The sequence below is a fragment of the Salvelinus alpinus genome, chromosome 3 (assembly GCF_045679555.1).
Source record: "Salvelinus alpinus chromosome 3, SLU_Salpinus.1, whole genome shotgun sequence".
In the NCBI taxonomy this organism is placed as follows: Eukaryota; Metazoa; Chordata; class Actinopteri; order Salmoniformes; family Salmonidae; genus Salvelinus; species Salvelinus alpinus.
The window spans coordinates 64225449-64242791 of record NC_092088.1 but is presented as its reverse complement, the minus strand read 5'-3'; the positions used below and the strand labels follow the sequence as shown (position 1 = coordinate 64242791).

The 17343-nt window shown below is 41.5% G+C and overlaps 1 protein-coding gene across 4 annotated transcripts; it reads left to right on the top strand.

The window, feature by feature from the left end:
- Positions 1-451: 451 nt before the first annotated feature.
- Positions 452-12227, top strand: LOC139571117 (E3 SUMO-protein ligase ZNF451-like). Of its 4 annotated transcripts, none has more exons than XM_071393685.1 (14): positions 452-524; positions 1050-1109; positions 1401-1484; positions 1621-1734; positions 1869-1977; positions 2138-2273; positions 2368-2494; positions 6691-6847; positions 7238-7385; positions 9531-11089; positions 11192-11266; positions 11415-11492; positions 11680-11707; positions 11934-12227. In XM_071393685.1, exons 2-13 carry the CDS (start codon positions 1059-1061, stop codon positions 11691-11693), a joined length of 2652 nt encoding a protein of 883 aa, XP_071249786.1. In that variant the 5' UTR covers positions 452-524; positions 1050-1058; the 3' UTR covers positions 11694-11707; positions 11934-12227. The 4 variants fall into 4 exon arrangements, with proteins under 4 accessions (XP_071249786.1, XP_071249784.1, XP_071249787.1 ...); XM_071393686.1 differs by lacking the exon at positions 452-524 and adding an exon at positions 757-914; XM_071393683.1 differs by lacking the exon at positions 11680-11707.
- Positions 12228-17343: the final 5116 nt, after the last annotated feature.

Below are 17343 nucleotides of genomic sequence, written 5' to 3'. Positions count from 1 at the left end.
AGCACAGCAAAGATGTTGCAGGTGGAAGATATTTAAAGGTGTCAGCCCGGGAATCATGATCAGTCTCTATCATTAACCTGCTTAAATGTATAGTCTCCGATACATGATTAGAATACTGTAGGATGAAAAAAGGCCATGTAGGCTATAAGGCTAGGCTGTAATAACACATAGGCCTAGTATAGGCCCATTTGTCATGAAATTACTCTGCTAAATAGAAAATTGCTAGTAGGCCAGCTGGCTAAGATAAAGCACAGAGGACGTTTTTGACATTGAGTATTTGACATGGAATGAAAATTATGTTCCATAATTTATATTTTTATTTTTACTAAAATATCAAATATGTAATTTTTTTCCAATAAAAATAATTGCCTTCATAATTAATGAATTAATGACGAGGACGAATTATTTTTCCACTTTTCCCCACAATGCGGCTGCAGCCCCGCCGTGAGCCTTTCATTAGAACTCCATATCCCAGGAACACCCGCAGGAGATCAACAATCCCGTTTGCGCGAAAACGCAATTTTGTGAGTGTCTGCTCGTGCTTATTATTTTCATAATTTACCTTAACGATAATTAGCTAGCTAGTTATCTATCAAACTAGTTGGCTAGTTACATTGTTTACCGAATATTTGCATTAATTTAGAGATATAGCTACCAGCTTGTTGTGCAAGTACAGTAAGCAAGCTGTCTAACGTGTTTTCTTCCATGTTTCAACTAGCTAGCTAACTAGCTAGTCAACATAAACTAACTAGCTAGTCAGCATAAGTGTTGGAGCAGTCATTCACACTAGTGCTAGAAGGGATTATAGCTAATTAGTCTCGAACCCACACGCGATGGCAGATTGGAGTAGGCTTGCATGAAAACAAACAATTGTTAAATTGCTGCTAGATAGCGAACGTTAACATTGTAACAATGTAAGTTAGCCATTTGTCATCCGTCCAGCCAGACATAATACTGAAGACGTTGATAGATAATAATTTTGACAACGTTGTTGATTATCTGTGCGATTTGGTTGAGTTGTCTGTTTTTTATGTAATTGTTTTCTCCAGATAAAATCAATGTCCTCCCCAATTGGAGCAAATGATGAAGATGAGGTGGAGTTTGTGTCAGTAAGTGATTTGTCATTTGTAGGAACAGGGTTCAAAGGTTTCTCTACTAGCTATGTTGCCATTCACCTTTCCAGGAAAGTTAGGGGTAATAATTAACATTAAACATTTTCATCCAATGCATTAGTTTAAATGAAATTGACCAGTGTGAGTGGTCAATTGGTTAGTGTGAGTCAGTATATTTTTATACAACTGTCAAGAAAAAACACCTTTTAAGACAGTGTCCAGAAGAGTCAAGTGTTTGAATGACACAGTATCAGACAGTGTCTCATCCATTTAACTATCTCGTTTTAGGAGGCTCCACTCAGACCTGTACTGGAATGTATTGATTTACTGAGTGATGGGGAAGACGATGGAAGTTTACCCACAGCTGAGACAGTGAGTGTGTCAAGTGAAAGATAATACATTTAATACAAACTGTAATGACATGGAAAGGTGGTTGGAAGACCAGTTCCAAAAAGTTACATGTTATGTATGTAATAGGTTTTGTGTACTTTTTTGTATGATTGTTAAGATTGAAGATGAGATTGAGCGACAGAAAGCTCAGGTCACCTCCACTTTGGACAGATTAGCTCGCCAAGTGGCTGTGGCGAAAAAGGAAAGAGCAGAGAAGTGTGAAGCCTTCAAGGTAAGGACACAAAGTTCAAACTGGTATGATCATCATATTAGCCATTGCAGCTTGTTGTGTATTTGTCTTTTGTGGGTGCTATTGTCTCTTCACAGTTCTTCATATTGGTCATGTCAATGCTTGCCTTATTTCAGGAGAAGCAAATCTCACAAAAGGCTCATGGACGGCAGGAGCTGGCATTTAGTCCCAATGGTAACGCATATGACGCCAAGCGCTGTGTGGATATGTGGTTAAAGATGCCAGGTAATGTAGTCTAGTTAGCCTCGGAAGGCTTTTAATTTTTTTACTTCAGATCTGGGCCCGTGTTCAAAACGGATCCTAGATCAGCGCTACAGGCACACATGAAATGTAATTTAATTTTGTAGAAAAGCAGGATCTCAGTCTTACCATTGTCTGTTCTTAGGTGTCAATACTGGAGCTAGCTGGAGACGCAGACAGGTCCCCTTTCCCACCGGTAGCTCATCCACACATACCTGTCCAGTGATCAACTGTGGTCGGGTTTATGACAACGTACCTCTCCTAGAAGGTCACTTGAAAAGGTTAAATTATGAGATTTATATTTCTATAACCATTATACATAATAAACAACCTACTTTTAATTTAGCCCTGAGAACCTTTTTTTTCTGTCTGCAGGTTTGACCACTCTCCTTGTGACCCAACCATCTACCTGAAAGGAAGCCCAACCGAGCTGTTTGCTTGCGTTGCTTGTGGTCTTAATTTTGAAACCAAAGAAGCTTGGAAGGTGCATCAGCAGTCAAAGGTTGGTTATGCCTGTAAAATCAACTACTGTTAGAAATGGCTGCACTTTGAATTGTGTTCAGTCACTGCTGTCATTCAAATGTGCTCTATGCAGTAATTATACCTACAAATAGCCCTAAAGTAAAGGAATCAAATACCATTAGGGAAAAATTGAATTTTTGAATGCCGTTTTGGTAGTCCGATCGACCACCTTCACACAGTAGTGCCTTCCTGTTTGGTTCTCAGTAGGAGGTTGAAAACATAAACAGTGTAACAATACTTCACATTCCTGAAACATATTTTGTTATTGGATGGAGGACCTCAAAATGATCACTAAGAAAATAGTGTTGACATCTATCACTACCAAAGCAGTAGAGAGCAGCATTTAGCTGTGACCCAAATAAAAAATGGAATGTTATTTTATTTGTCACATGCTTTGTTAACAGGTGTAGACTAACAGTGAAAATTCTTACGGGTCCTTTTCCAGCAATGCAGAGAAAAAGATCAAATATAAATAGTGACAAGAGGAATAAATACACAGTGAATAACAAGTACAAATAACAAACATGGCAATATACAGGGAGTACCAGTAGCAAGTCGATTTGAGGTAGCTATGTACATATTGGTAGGGGTAAACTGACTAGGCAACAGGATAAATAATAGACTTTGCTGTAGCAGCAGCGTATGTAGTGAGTGTGTGGCGACAGTGTGGATTTTGTGTGTGTATGTATGTAGTGCTCGTGTGTGTGTTGGGGTGTCGGTGTATGTACAGTGGGGAGAATAAGTATTTGATACACTGCCGATTTTGCAGGTTTTCCTACTTACAAAGCATGTAGAGGTCTGTAATTTTTATCATAGGTACACTTCAACTGTGAGAGGCGGAATCTTAAACAAAAATCCAGAAAATCACATTGTATGATTTTTAAGTAATTAATTTGCATTTTATTGCATGACATAAGTATTTGATACATCCGAAAAGCAGAACTTAATATTTGGTACAGAAGCCTTTGTTTGCAATTACAGAGATCATACGTTTCCTGTAGTTCTTGACCAGGTTTGCACACACTGCAGCAGGGATTTTGGCCCACTCCTCCATACAGATCTTCTCCAGATCCTTCAGGTTTCGGGGCTGTCGCTGGGCAATACGGACTTTCAGCTCCCTCCAAAGATTTTCTATTGGGTTCAGGTCTGGAGACTGGCTAGGCCACTCCAGGACCTTGAGATGCTTCTTACGGAGCCACTCCTTAGTTGCCCTGGCTGTGTGTTTCAGGTTGTTGTCATGCTGGAAGACCCAGCCACGACCCATCTTCAATGCTTTTACTGAGGGAAGGAGGTTGTTGGCCAAGATCTCGCGATACATGGCCCCATCCATCCTCCCCTCAATACGGTGCAGTCGTCCTGTCCCCTTTGCAGAAAAGCATCCCCAAAGAATGATGTTTCCACGTCCAGGCTTCACGGTTGGGATGGTGTTCTTGGGGTTGTACTCATCCTTCTTCTTCCTCCAAACACAGCGAGTGGAGTTTAGACCAAAAAGCTCTATTTTTGTCTCATCAGACCACATGACCTTCTCCCATTCCTCCTCTGGATCATCCAGATGGTCATTGGCAATTTTCAGACGGGCCTGGACATGCGCTGGCTTGAGCAGGGGGACCTTGCGTGCACTGCAGGATTTTAATCCATGACGGCGTAGTGTGTTACTAATGGTTTACTTTGAGACTGTGGTCCCAGCTCTCTTCAGGTCATTGACCAGGTCCTGCCGTGTAGTTCTGGGCTAATCCCTCACCTTCCTCATGATCATTGATGCCCCACGAGGTGAGATCTTGCATGGAGCCCCAGACCGAGGGTGATTGACCGTCATCTTGAACTTCTTCCATTTTCTAATAATTGCGCCAACAGTTGTTGCCTTCTCAACAAGCTGCTTGCCTATTGTCCTGTAGCCCATCCCAGCCTTGTGCAGGTCTACAATTTTATCCCTGATGTCCTTACACAGCTCTCTGGTCTTGGCCATTGTGGAGAGGTTGGAGTCTGTTTGATTGAGTGTGTGGACAGGTGTCTTTTATACAGGTAACGAGTTCAAACAGGTGCAGTTAATACAGGTAATGAGTGGAGAACAGGAGGGCTTCTTAAAGAAAAACTAACAGGTCTGTGAGAGCCGGAATTCTTACTGGTTGGTAGGTGATCAAATACTTATGTCATGCAATAAAATGCAAATTAATTACTTAAAAATCATACAATGTGATTTTCTGGATTTTTGTTTGAGATTCCGTCTCTCACAGTTGAAGTGTACCTATGATAAAAATTACAGACCTCTACATGCTTTGTAAGTAGGAAAACCTGCAAAATCGGCAGTGTATCAAATACTTGTTCTCCCCACTGTATGTATGTGTGTGGGTAGAGTACAGTGTGTGTGCATATAGTCAGTACAAGTGAGTTGGTGCAAAAAAGGGTCAATGCCGGTAGTCCGGGTAGCCATTTGATTAGCTATTTAGCAGCCTTGTTTAGCAGTCTTATGATTGGGGGTAGAAGCTGTTCAGGGTTTTGTTGGTTCCAGACTGCACTGGTCTCGCTTGCCATGCGGTATTAGAGAGAACAGTCCATTGTACATTTTGTGCGACTTTCTCTGGGGGGAGGGGTCCGAATCAGATTTTTGGGGTGGATAACTTACTGATATATCTGCCGATATACTGTTTTACAGCAAGGAACTGAAAAACAGTAATTTTTCCCAGACTGAATTTTCATAAATTGCCATCCAAAAGAGCAATTGTCCAATAACTATGGTTCAAATGTTGATTTCATACATTGTGACAAAAATATAAAAGCAACAATTTCAAAGATTTAACTGTGTTACAGTTCATATAAGGAAATTAGTCATTTGAAATCATTTAATTAGGCTCTATTCTATGGATTTCACATGACTGGGCAGGGGTGCAGCCATGGGTGGGCCTTGGAGGGCATAGGCCAACCCACTTGGCAGCCAGGCCAGGCCAAGCCAGTCAGAATGAGTTTTCCCCCACAAAAGGGCTTTATTACAGACAGAAATACTCCTCAGTTTCATCAGCTGTCCGGGTGGCTGGTCTCAGACAATCCCGCAGATGAAGAAGCCGGATGTTAAGGTTCTGGGCTGGCGTGGTAACACATGGTCTGCGGTGGTGAGGCTCGTTGGACGTACTGCCAAATTCTCTAAAATGACGTTGGAGGCAGCTTATGGTAGAGAAATGAACATTAAATTCTCTGGCAACAGCTCTGGTGGACATTCCTTCAGTCAGCATGCCAATGTCACGCTCCCTCAACTTGATACAAACTTGTGGTGTTGTGTGACACAATTGCACATTTTAAAGTGGCTTTTTATTGTCCCCTGCACTAGGTGCCCCTGTGTATTGATCATACTTTTTAATCAGCTTCTTGATATGCCACACCAGACAGGTGGATGGATTATCTTGGCAAAGGAGAAATGCTCACTAACGGGGTTGTAAACAAATTTGTGCACAATTTGAGAGATGTTTTTGTGTATGGAACATTTCTGGAATTTTTTATTTCAGCTCATAAAACATGGGACCAACACTTTACATGTTGCGTTTTTATATTTTTATTCAGTGTATGTATGTCACTGTGAGGACGTCGTCATCGATGCACTTATTAAAGAAGCCGGTGACTGATGTGGTGAACTCCTCAATGTTATCGGATGAATCACGGAACATATGTGGTAGCTTCCCGTCCGCTTCGTCATTGAGAGGTCTTAGTGCCAGCATAGGTTTATGGTGGTAAAAAGACAGCTATGAAAAATATTGATAAACTCTCTTGGTAAGTAGTATGGTCTGCAGTTTATCATGAGGTATTCTAACTCAGGCGAGTAAAAACTCCAGACTTCCTTAACATTAGAGATTGCGCACCAGAGACACACCCCTCCTCCCTTTGTCTTACCCGAGTCTGCCTTCCGATCTTGACGATGCATAGAAACACCAGCGAGATGTATATCCATGACCTCGTTCAGCCACGACTCTGAGAAACAGGATATTACAGTTTCAGGTACTGTTGATGGGATAGTCTCAAACTAGTTTGTTCTTCAGTGATTGCCATACTATTTTGTTTCTTAAACTAAAATAAGGATATTTAAGTATTAATTTATTTTCAACCATAGATATTGGATACAGATTTCAATCCAGACAAAGTCTTAAACTTGTACTGTGTGTAACAATTCTCTATTCTTATTTTCTTAAGCTGTCCTCCCCTGATGAAGACCATGACCACACTCAGACCTGCCAGCCGATCGTGTGCTTCGCCTGCCCTGCCTGCTATCTCCTCTTTTACATCAGGGACGAGTGCCTCCAGCATATGTCGGCCAAAAACCACTTCTCTCAGTCCATCATCATGAGTGGTAAGCCTCAACTGCCTGTTCCACTGTAAATCATCTTTAGTCATATATATATATATCGCCCCGGGTAATTGTATTTAGGCAGGGAGAGCAAATATTTGGGGCATATAGACTTTTTTTTATTTTTTTTTATTTTTTTTAATGCAGTTTGTGGCATTTCTATAGAGCAAATATTTTGTGTGAATGAATAGTGCTTGGTCAGGATAACAGCCAATACACTGCTACTAAATAAATAAAAGACAATTTTATTTGTCACATGCACCGATTACAACAGGTGTAGACCTTACCGTGAAATGCTTACTTAACCAACAATGCAGCTCAAGAAATAGTTATTTCTTTGTATCCTCCATTGAAACGTGTAACCAGATATTTTGTTCTCTTTCTGGATAAAAGAAACTAAAGGGACAGCATTGCCAGTTCCCTTCCCACGATATGCAAAGAATCGTCTCATTGCTTTGTGTAAGGAAGTTTCATTCAGCGTGAGATGTACGACGTGCCAGAAGGGGCTTAACTCACACATGGAAGCACAGGCCCACTTCAAGTAAGTTTATACCGGTATGTGTTATTAGTATAGTTTTAAAGTCAGTATGGTACATGCAATTACATGGTTGTTAAATAGGCAGGTAAAGTGTAATTACAGTGTAGGTACATATTGTTACACACTGATTTATTGTCTTATACACAGAAAAACAAAAATAACCATGGACATACATATTTAAAACCTGTCTAGGACATGCGTTCCGCTAGCGGAACTCCTCGACAACATTCCGCTGAAAAGGCAGCGCGGGAAATACAAAAATATATTTTTTAAATATGTGACTTTCACACATTAACAAGTCCAATACAGCAAATGAAAGATAAACATCTTGTTAATCTACCCATCGTGTCCGATTTCAAAAATGCTTTACAGCGAAAGCACAACATATGATTATGTTAGATCACCACCAAGTCAAAAAAAGACAGACATTTTTCCAGCCAAAGATAGGAGTCACAAAAAGCAGAAATGGAGATAAAATTAATCACTAACCTTTGATGATCTTCATCGGATGACACTCATAGGACTTCATGGTACACAATACATATATGTTTTGTTCAATAAATAACCTCAGTTTACATTGGCGCCATGTTCAGAAATGCCTCCAAAATATTCTGAGAAATTGCAGAGAGCCACGTCAAATAACATAAATACTCATCATAAACTTTGATGAAAGATACATGTTTTACATAGAATTAAAGATACACTTGTTCTTAATGCAACCGCTGTGTCAGATTTCAAAAAAACTTTACGGAAAAAGCAAACCATGCAATAATCTGAGACGGCGCTCAGAAGATTAAAAAGAAATTCCGCCATGTTGGAGTCAACAGAAATCAGAAATGACATTATAAATATTCCTTTACCTTTGATGATCTTCATCAGAATGCACTCCCAGGAATCCTAGTTCTACAATAAATTGTTGTTTTGTTCGATAATGTCCATTTATTTATGTCCAAGTAGCTACTTTTGTTAGCACGTTTAGTACACATATCCAAACGCTCGTGCAGGTCCAGCCGAACGTCGGACGAAAACTTCAAAAAGTAATATTACAGGTCGAAGAAACTTGTCAAACTAGTATAGAATCAATCTTTAGGATGTTGTTATCATAAATATTCAATAACGTTCCAACCGGAGAATTCCTTTGTGTGTAGAGAAGCAATGGAACGCAGGTCGCTATCATGTGAAATGCGCGTGACCAGGACCTGGCACTTTGCCAGACCACTGACTCAAACAGCTCCCATCCGGCTCCACATCACAGTAGAAGCCTCATTGAAGGTTCTACAGACTGTTGACATCTAGTGGAAGCCGTAGGAAGTGCAAACAGATCCATATCCTACTGTGCATTCAATAGGGACTGAGTTGAAAATCGACCAACCTCAGATATCCCACTTCCTGGTTGGATTTCTCTCAGGTTTTCGCCTGCCATATGAGTTCTGTTACACTCACAGACATCATTCAAACAGTTTTAGAAACTTCAGAGTGTTTTCTATCCAATAGTAATACTAATATGCATATATTAGCATCTGGGACAGAGTAGGAGGCAGTTCACTCTGGGCATGCTATTCATCCAAAAGTGAAAATGCTGCCCCCTATCCCAAAAAAGTTAACACATCATTGATTATAGAGAGTGGCACCCTCTTTCCAATAGCTAAAGATCCAAAGCTTCTGCGCATGTGCGGGATTCCCTACTTCACACAGTCTCTGCTCTACTTGTTCGGCTGCCCAGAGAAAAGGCTACTCTGGTGAATTTCAGTGATGAATGGTGCTCGCTTAATAAAGTTTGATCAAAGCTGAATCAATGACTGCAAGATCCTTTGGCACCGCAGCCACGGCCTTGATTATAACCCTCACTTCCATCATATGGATAATAGGGTTTTGACGATACCAGTATTGCAATATTCTTCGCATGGCAAAAATGGAAATATGTAATATATTGTGTGCTGTAGCTTGGAAAATAAATAAATGTGACGCTGGATCACAACATAATGATGTTTGTTTCCAACATTCGGGCTGTTTTCCTAAATAAGTTTTGTTGCCTTGCCACGATACTAACAAGTATCGCAATATTGGTATCGTTCCGGCCCTAATGGATAGATGATCAAATTTTCGTTAATGTTATCTCTGCTTGTTTTTTGTTCCCTTCTGCCTCAGTGTGCAGTGCAGACAGGGCGCTGCCAGGGCTGAGGCAGAGAAAACAGTGGTGCAGGTCATGAAACAACTACAAGTGCTGGGCCAGTGCGCTGTGTGTTGCAAACTGTTCCTCCACCAAGGTGATGTTGAGAGGCATAAAGAATTGAGTCAGCACAATACTGAGGTCAACTGCACCATGGAAAAGGCAATTCTGCACTACAGCAATTTCTATGAAATCCAACACGCCAAGAGGGCTGCAGCGACGTCGCGGCCCAAACAGTCAAAAGGTCCTGTAACCCCCTCTCAGAAGAGGGACAAGGAGAGAGGTGATTCTGTTGGATCCCCAGCCAAGCGCCAGAGACGCGGGGGAGCTTTGAATGGCAGCGCTGGGCCCTCAAGGAGTTGCTTGATAGTTGCGTGGTTTTGTGAGTGTGGTCAGCGCTTTTCAGAGGAGGCCATGGCCAGCAAGCACCTTTTCGCTGCCAATCAGATCTTCCATCAATGTGGCGTGTGTGGAAAGCATATGGGAGAGTCGTCCATCACTCGCCTGCACATGAGCCGTTTTCACGGCGGTGCCCACCTCTCAAACTTCCTCTTCCACTGCCGGCTGTGCAAGGTTGACATGCCGCGCCACGAGGACATCCTGTTGCATGTGTCAGAGGCCCACAGTGGACACACTTACTTCAGGGAGAGAGCGGTATCAGACGAGGAGCCTGCTCCCATTCCCTATGCCAAACCCTCCACCAGTGGCAGACCCAGACCAAGCGCCCTCACTGATGTCAGGACTAGAACTACAACTCCCACATCTCCTCCCAAACAGGACGAGAGGTGGATTTGCAGGATGTGTGAGGACATCTTTAACTCGGAGCAAGCTGTGCACAAGCACTGCAGAGATGTGAGCAACCACAGTTTCCAGAGGTTTGCCTGTGGCCACTGCCCACAGAAGTACTTCAAGGAGGCCACAGTACGCAGGCACTGTGTGAACGAGCACAGCAACCAAATAGTGACGCGGTACTTCTGTGGGCTCTGTGACAGCATGGAGTATGACACTGAGGGGGAGTTCCAAGAGCACTATAGGGGCCTTCACAGTAAGGACTACTACCGCATGGGTGAGCCTGAGGTTGATAGACCCACTGAGGCCGAAAACTACAACACCAGTCCATTGGCAACAGCCAGTGAAAGGCATGAATGTCTGTGTCCATGCATGTCATCAGAAAAGGACAAAGATGAAAGGAAGGCTACCTTCACACAATGCATGAAGCGGCTATCCAGTGAAGACAAATGCAGCTACGTGTGTGCACCATGCGACGTCCAGGTGTCCTCCTTTGCCCAGATAAAGACTCATGTCCACTCTCAACACAAAGCCTTGGGGCTAGAGAATACCTTTGACGTGGTGTGTGGATCCTGTCAGGAGAGTCATAAGGACGTTCCCAGTTTCCATAACCACTACCACTCCCAGCACTGCCCTCTGGAGCCTTGCTTGAGCTCCAGGGATGGAGGTGAGAGTCATACGGGGAAGGCAGCAGCTTCCTCTGCTGTCAAGACACTGGTTGCTGTGGAGATCAAACCAGAAGTGAATGGCAAGTCTGCTTTGGACTATCTTCCATGATTCATTTCCACTGCACTGACCTTCCTGCTCTTAGAAAACTGATTTGATTTATTACTGTATTTTTATTTTATAGAGGAGTTTGAAGATGTGAAACATGCCATTGCTATGAACTTGGATGAGGTCAGAGATGACACTGAAGCTCATGGAGGTGATGATTATTTTTTTGTCTTCCCATCTGTTCAGTGATTTGGTGAATGACATCTGCCGTAGCCATTATATAGCTATAGAAGGTTTCTTGGAAATTGTGTGTTTTTTAAACAGAATCTCTTGTTTTTTGTCAATTTTTCTTGTTTCAGATGAATCTGATGAGGAGATGAAGCGTGCCTTGGCTTTAAGTGTGGAAGAAGCAAGAGAGCCAACTGACTTTGATATTGGTGTGTAACACCTTTACTTATCTTGGTTTATTTGAGGACCTTTTCATTAGTTACATTTGCTTTGACCGTTTGCACGATGCCTTGTTTGAATGGCCAGAAAGGTTCTGTCTGTCAGCTTTGAAGCTGTTGCCCAGGCCATGTAGGTGTAGCAAAATAAAAACAAGATGATACTTCTCTTTTTTACCAGCATTACATGCTTGAAGAATAACCTCAGTGTGAGTATGTCTAATCAAATCATAGTAACATTAAATGCACACTGGGACATTCAGATAGTTGGTGGTTTGTAGTTTCTGTAGAGAACTGTGAACACTTTTTGGATGGTTTTGAGATTGTCACAACATTAGACACTGACACAAGTTATGTGCTGCAGCATGTCTTATTGAAGTTGACATTATTTGATATTTGTTCTGTTTCCCCTTCCTCCCCAACGTATCTTCACAGAGATGGAGGAAGCACTCAAAAGAAGCCTTCTGGAATACTGATCAGTGGATGTTATTTTCTGAGAACCTGTCATTAATTTGGTTTATGGCAATTTATGTTTTTAGTTTTATGTGTAACACATATCAGCTACTTTCAACAACACTTCAAGACAGGGTTGTACTGATGTGATTACACAGTAATAACTGTAGTAACAACATTATTTGTGAACTATAAAGATTGAGGCATACCATGTATGCATCTTTATCACATGTTCAGAGCTTTTTATTTAATTTAATAAAGATGATAATTATTTTCTTTCTCTTTGATGTTAAAATTTCAATCATCACTGGATATTGTCAAATAAATTAGCGATGGTTCCCTCCAAAAAAATGTAGCATACTTTTGTGGCACAGTCGATGCCACGCATGGCTACAGGCCAGAAGGTTGAGGGTTCGCCGACCACCACGGACGAGCTAACTCTCCCTGCTTGTTTCATTACATTACAGATCAAAGCCATCTGCAGACAATGATCAGGTAGAAATCAGATGTTCAACATTTTGATGCTATATTAATAAATATATCAAATATATGCAACACATTTTCCACTGACAGGTTTCTGTGCCAATGGACCACACTACCAAAAAGGGAAGCAAACTGACTTTGTCGCTTTAATATCAGGGTTTGCATTTTCAACACCACAATAAAATAGACTGTCAATCTCAAACAGAAAATGGGCCTACAATCCTCCTTACCTTGTAGGTCTACTCAGCATCGAAGGCTTGGCTTGACAATCTCTGAATGTCATTACACTTTTCTGTATTTTGTAACAGATGTCTCTCCATCAAATAGCCTCTGCACAGTTCGGATGCTGAAATTATATTTTGGACAAACGTGCGTAGCTAGCCTACTGGAGACGAAATAGCCTAATCAGAGCCAAACATTGTGACTGGTTGTATTTATGCCACACATAAAGCATGCCTGCTACTGTGGCTTTCTAGAATTTATAAACTGGAAAGTAGACCCACAACTGACCCAAATGGAATGATACATTTAAATCACAGGGCTATTGTGCTGAGTAGAATTGTGTATTCACTTGAAAACAATGCGATTATTCTTGTAAAAGGCGATATGCTCCTTAACAGGAATGTAAACAAATTTGTGCACAACCTTTTAGAGAAATAAGCTTTTTGTGCGTATGGAACATTTCTGGAATCCTTTATTGCCGCTCATGTAACATGGGACCAACACTTTACATGTTGCGTTTATATTTTTGTTCAGTATATATTCCTTCCTCCCACTCCTCCAGCCAAATCACATGTAAACCTTTGCAAATATGAGCAAATTAGCCATTCTATGCAGGATTATGTTATAAAGCTCAGGTGCATTCTGTTTCCATTGATCATCTTTGAGACGTTTCAACAACTTGATTGGAGTCCACCTGTGGTCAATTCAATTGATTGGACATGATTTGGAAAGGCACACACCTGTCTATATAAGGTCCCACAGTTGACGATGCATGTCAGAGCAAAAACCAAGCTATGAGGTCAAAATAATTGTCTGTATAAGCTCCAAGACAGGATTGTGTCAAGGCACAGATCTGGGGAAGGGTACCAAAAAATCTCTGCAGCATTAAAGGTCCCCAAGAACACTGTCCTCCATCATTCTTAAATGGAAGAAGTTTGGAACCACTAAGACTCTTCCTAGAGCTGGCCATCCGGCCAAACTGAGCAATCGGGGGAGAAGGGCCTTGGTCAGGGAGGTGACCAAGAACCCAATGGTCACTCTGACAGAGCTCTAGAGTTCCTCTGTGGAGATGGGGGAAACTTACAGAAAGACGACCAGCACTCCGCCAATCAAGCATTTATGGTAGAGTGGCCAGATGGAAGCAACTCCTCAGTAAAAGGCACGACAGCCCGCTTGGAGTTTGCCAAAAGGCACCGACCATGAGAAACAAGGTTCTCTGGTCTGATGAAAGCAAGATTGATCTCTTTGGCCTGAATGCCAAGCATCACGTCTGGAGAACCTGGTACCATCCCTAGGGTGAAGTATGGTGGTGACAGCATCATGCTGTGGGGAGGTTTTTCAGCAGCAGGGAGACTAGTCAGGATAGAGGGAAAGATGAAAGGAGCAAAGTACAGACAGTGGTGGGAAAAGTACTCAATTATCATACTTGAGTAAAGATACCTTAATAGAAAATTACTCGTGAAAGTCACCTAGACAAATACTACTTGAATAAAAGTCTAAAAGTATTTGGTTTTAAATATACTTAAGTATCAAAAATAAATGGAATTGTTAAAACGTACTGAAGAATCAATTGTGAAAGTATAAATAATTTAAAATTCCTCATATTAAGCAAACCAGACAGCACAATTTTCTTGTTTATTTTTATTGACGGTGAGCCAGGGGCACACTCCAACACTCAGACATAATTTACAAACTAAGCATTTGTGTTTAGTGAGTCCGCCAGATCAGAGGCAGTAGGGATGACTAGGGATGTTCTCTTGATAAGTGTGTGAATTTTCCTGTCAAAATGTAATGAGTACTTTTGGGTGTCAGGGAAAATGTATGGAGTAAAAAGTACTTTATTTTCTTTAGGAATGTAGTGAAGTAAAAGTAACCAACAATATAAGTAGTAAAGTGCAGATATGCCATAAAACTACTTAAGTAGTACTTTAAAGTATTTTTACTTAAGTACATTACACTACTGAGTACAGAGAGATCCTTGATGAAAACCTGATCCAGAGCGCTGAGGACCTCAGACTGGGGCGAAGGTTCACCTTCCAACAGGACAATGACCTTAAGCACACAGCCAAGAACGCAGGAGTGGCTTCGGGACAAGTCTCTGAATGTCCTTGAGTGGCCCAGCCAGATTTCCCGTACTTGAACCCGATCGAACATCTCTGGAGAGACCTGAAAATAGCTGTGCAGCAACGTTCCCCATCCAACCTGACAGAGCTTGAGAGGATCTGCAGAAAAGAAGGGGAGAAACTCCCTAAATGCAGGTGTGCCAAGCTTGTAGCGTCATACCCAAGAAGACTCAATGCTGTAATCACTGCCAAAGGTGCTTCAACAAAGTACTGAGTAAAGGGTCTGAATACTTATGTAAATGGTTTTTTTTTTGTATTAGCAAAAATTTCAACATCTGTTTTTGCTTTGTCATTGATGTGTAGATTGATGGGGCAAAAAACCAATTTAATCAATTTTAGTATAATGCTGTAACGTAACAATGTGGAAAAAGTGAAGTGGTCTGAATACTTTCCGAAGGCACTGTAGGCCTTAAAAGTAAATATAAAGGAAGATGCCTATAGACCTATCTTAGTTGTTTTTTTAACCCCTTTTTCGTGATTTCTAATTGGTAGATACAGACTTGTTCCATCGCTGCAACTCCCGTGCTGACTCGGCAGAGCTGAAGGTCAAGAGCCATGCGTCCTCAGAAACACGGCCCTGCGAAGCCGCACTGCCCGCCACATGGAGTCGCTAGAGCGTGATGGGACATGGACATCCCGGCCGGCCAAACCCTCCCCTAAACCGGACAACGCTGGGACAAATGTGCGCCGCTTCATTGGTCTCCCAGTCATGGTCGGCTACGAAACAGCCTGGGATCGAACCCCAGACCGCTGCGCCACTCGGGAGGCCCCTATAGACATATCTTAAACTAGACTAAGTACGGAGCACAACATTAAAAAGACGGTACGAACTTAATTTCGTCACTGAAAATATCTCAATAAAATGAAAGAAAAATATTTTTGCATATTTAAAGAACTGGTTTAGATTTTTAAATAGGCCTATAATAATGATATATAATAATATTAATAAAAATGATAAAACAAACGACGGGTCCAATCGTGTCCAGTCAGTAAATTAATTTTAATTGCACATACCCGAGACTATGGCAATTATATCAGACCCACCCAGATCCGAGACAAAAGTCTGACTATAGTACCCGGACCCTCTCAAAATAATGGATCTGTTGGACCTGTGAAGACCTCCATCTCCAACCCTCCCCAAAGCAAAACAAAAGTAAGACAACCCTCCTCTATTTTGTATCGAAGTCCAGAGAGGACATATGAATAAGAAAATTGTTCCTTATGTCGAGATCACAACTTATTTATCTCATGAACACTACATAACATAAGTTTTGTCGAGATCACAAGATAATTTTCTTGTGATCACGACCTAACAATATTTTGTTTATCGAGATCATGAGGTACTCAAAAGTACCACATATCATCCATACATTTGTTCAGATGCACAATAACCAGATCATCAAGGAGCCCTGCAACTGCGTTGTTCAAAATGCGGGCATTTAAGCCCTGAACAATGCCTGACAGGCAGCCGTCTTTTTTTATTTAACCCTTATTTTACCAGGTAAGTTGACTGAAAAAACATTCTCATTTACAACAATGACCTGGGGAATAGTTACAGGGGTGAGGAGGGGGGATGAATGAGCCAATTGGAAGCTGGGTGTGATTGGGTGGCCATGATGGTATGAGGGCCAGATTGGAAATTGATACAGATAACCGGGGTTAACACCCATACTCTTACGATTAATGCCATGGAAAATACATTTAAACTCAGTTTTTCACAATTCCTGAAATTTAATCCAAGCAAAAATTCCCTGTCTTAGGTCAGTTAGGATCACCACTTTATTTTAAGAATGTGAAATGTCAGAATAATAGTAGAGAGAATGATTTATTTCAGCTTTTCTTTCATCACATTCCCAGTGGGTCAGAAGTGGGTCACTCAATTAGTATTTGGTAGCAATGCCTTTAAATTGTTTAACTACGGTCAAACGTTTTGGGTAGCCTTGCACAAGCTTCCCACAAGAAGTTGGGTGAAGTTTGGCCCATTCCTCCTGACAGAGCTGGTGTAACTGAGTCAGGTTTGTAGGCCTCCTTGCTCGAACACACTTTTTCAGTTCTGCCCACAAATTTTCTATAGGATTGAGGTGAGGGCTTTGTGATGGCCACTCCAAGACCCATTTGCAACCAAGCTTTAACTTCCTGACTGATGTCTTGAGATATTGCTTCAATATATCCACATAATTTTCCATCATCATGATGTCATCTATTTTGTGAAATGCACCAGTCCCTCCTGCAGCAAAGCACCCCCACAACATGATGCTGCCACCCCCGTGCTTCACGGTTGGGATAGGCCTTGAAATACAAGGTAGGCTTTGAAATACATCCACAGGTACACCTCCAATTGACTCAAATTATGTCAATTAGCCTATTAGAAGCTTCTAAAGCCATGACATCATTTTCTGAAATTTTACAAGCTGTTTAAAGGCACTGTCAACTTAGTGTATGTAATCTTCTGACCCACTGGAATTGTGATACAGTGATTTATAAGTGAAATAATTTGTTGGAGAAATTACTTGTGTCATAAACAAAGTAGATGTCCTAACCGACTTGCCAAAACTATAGTTTGT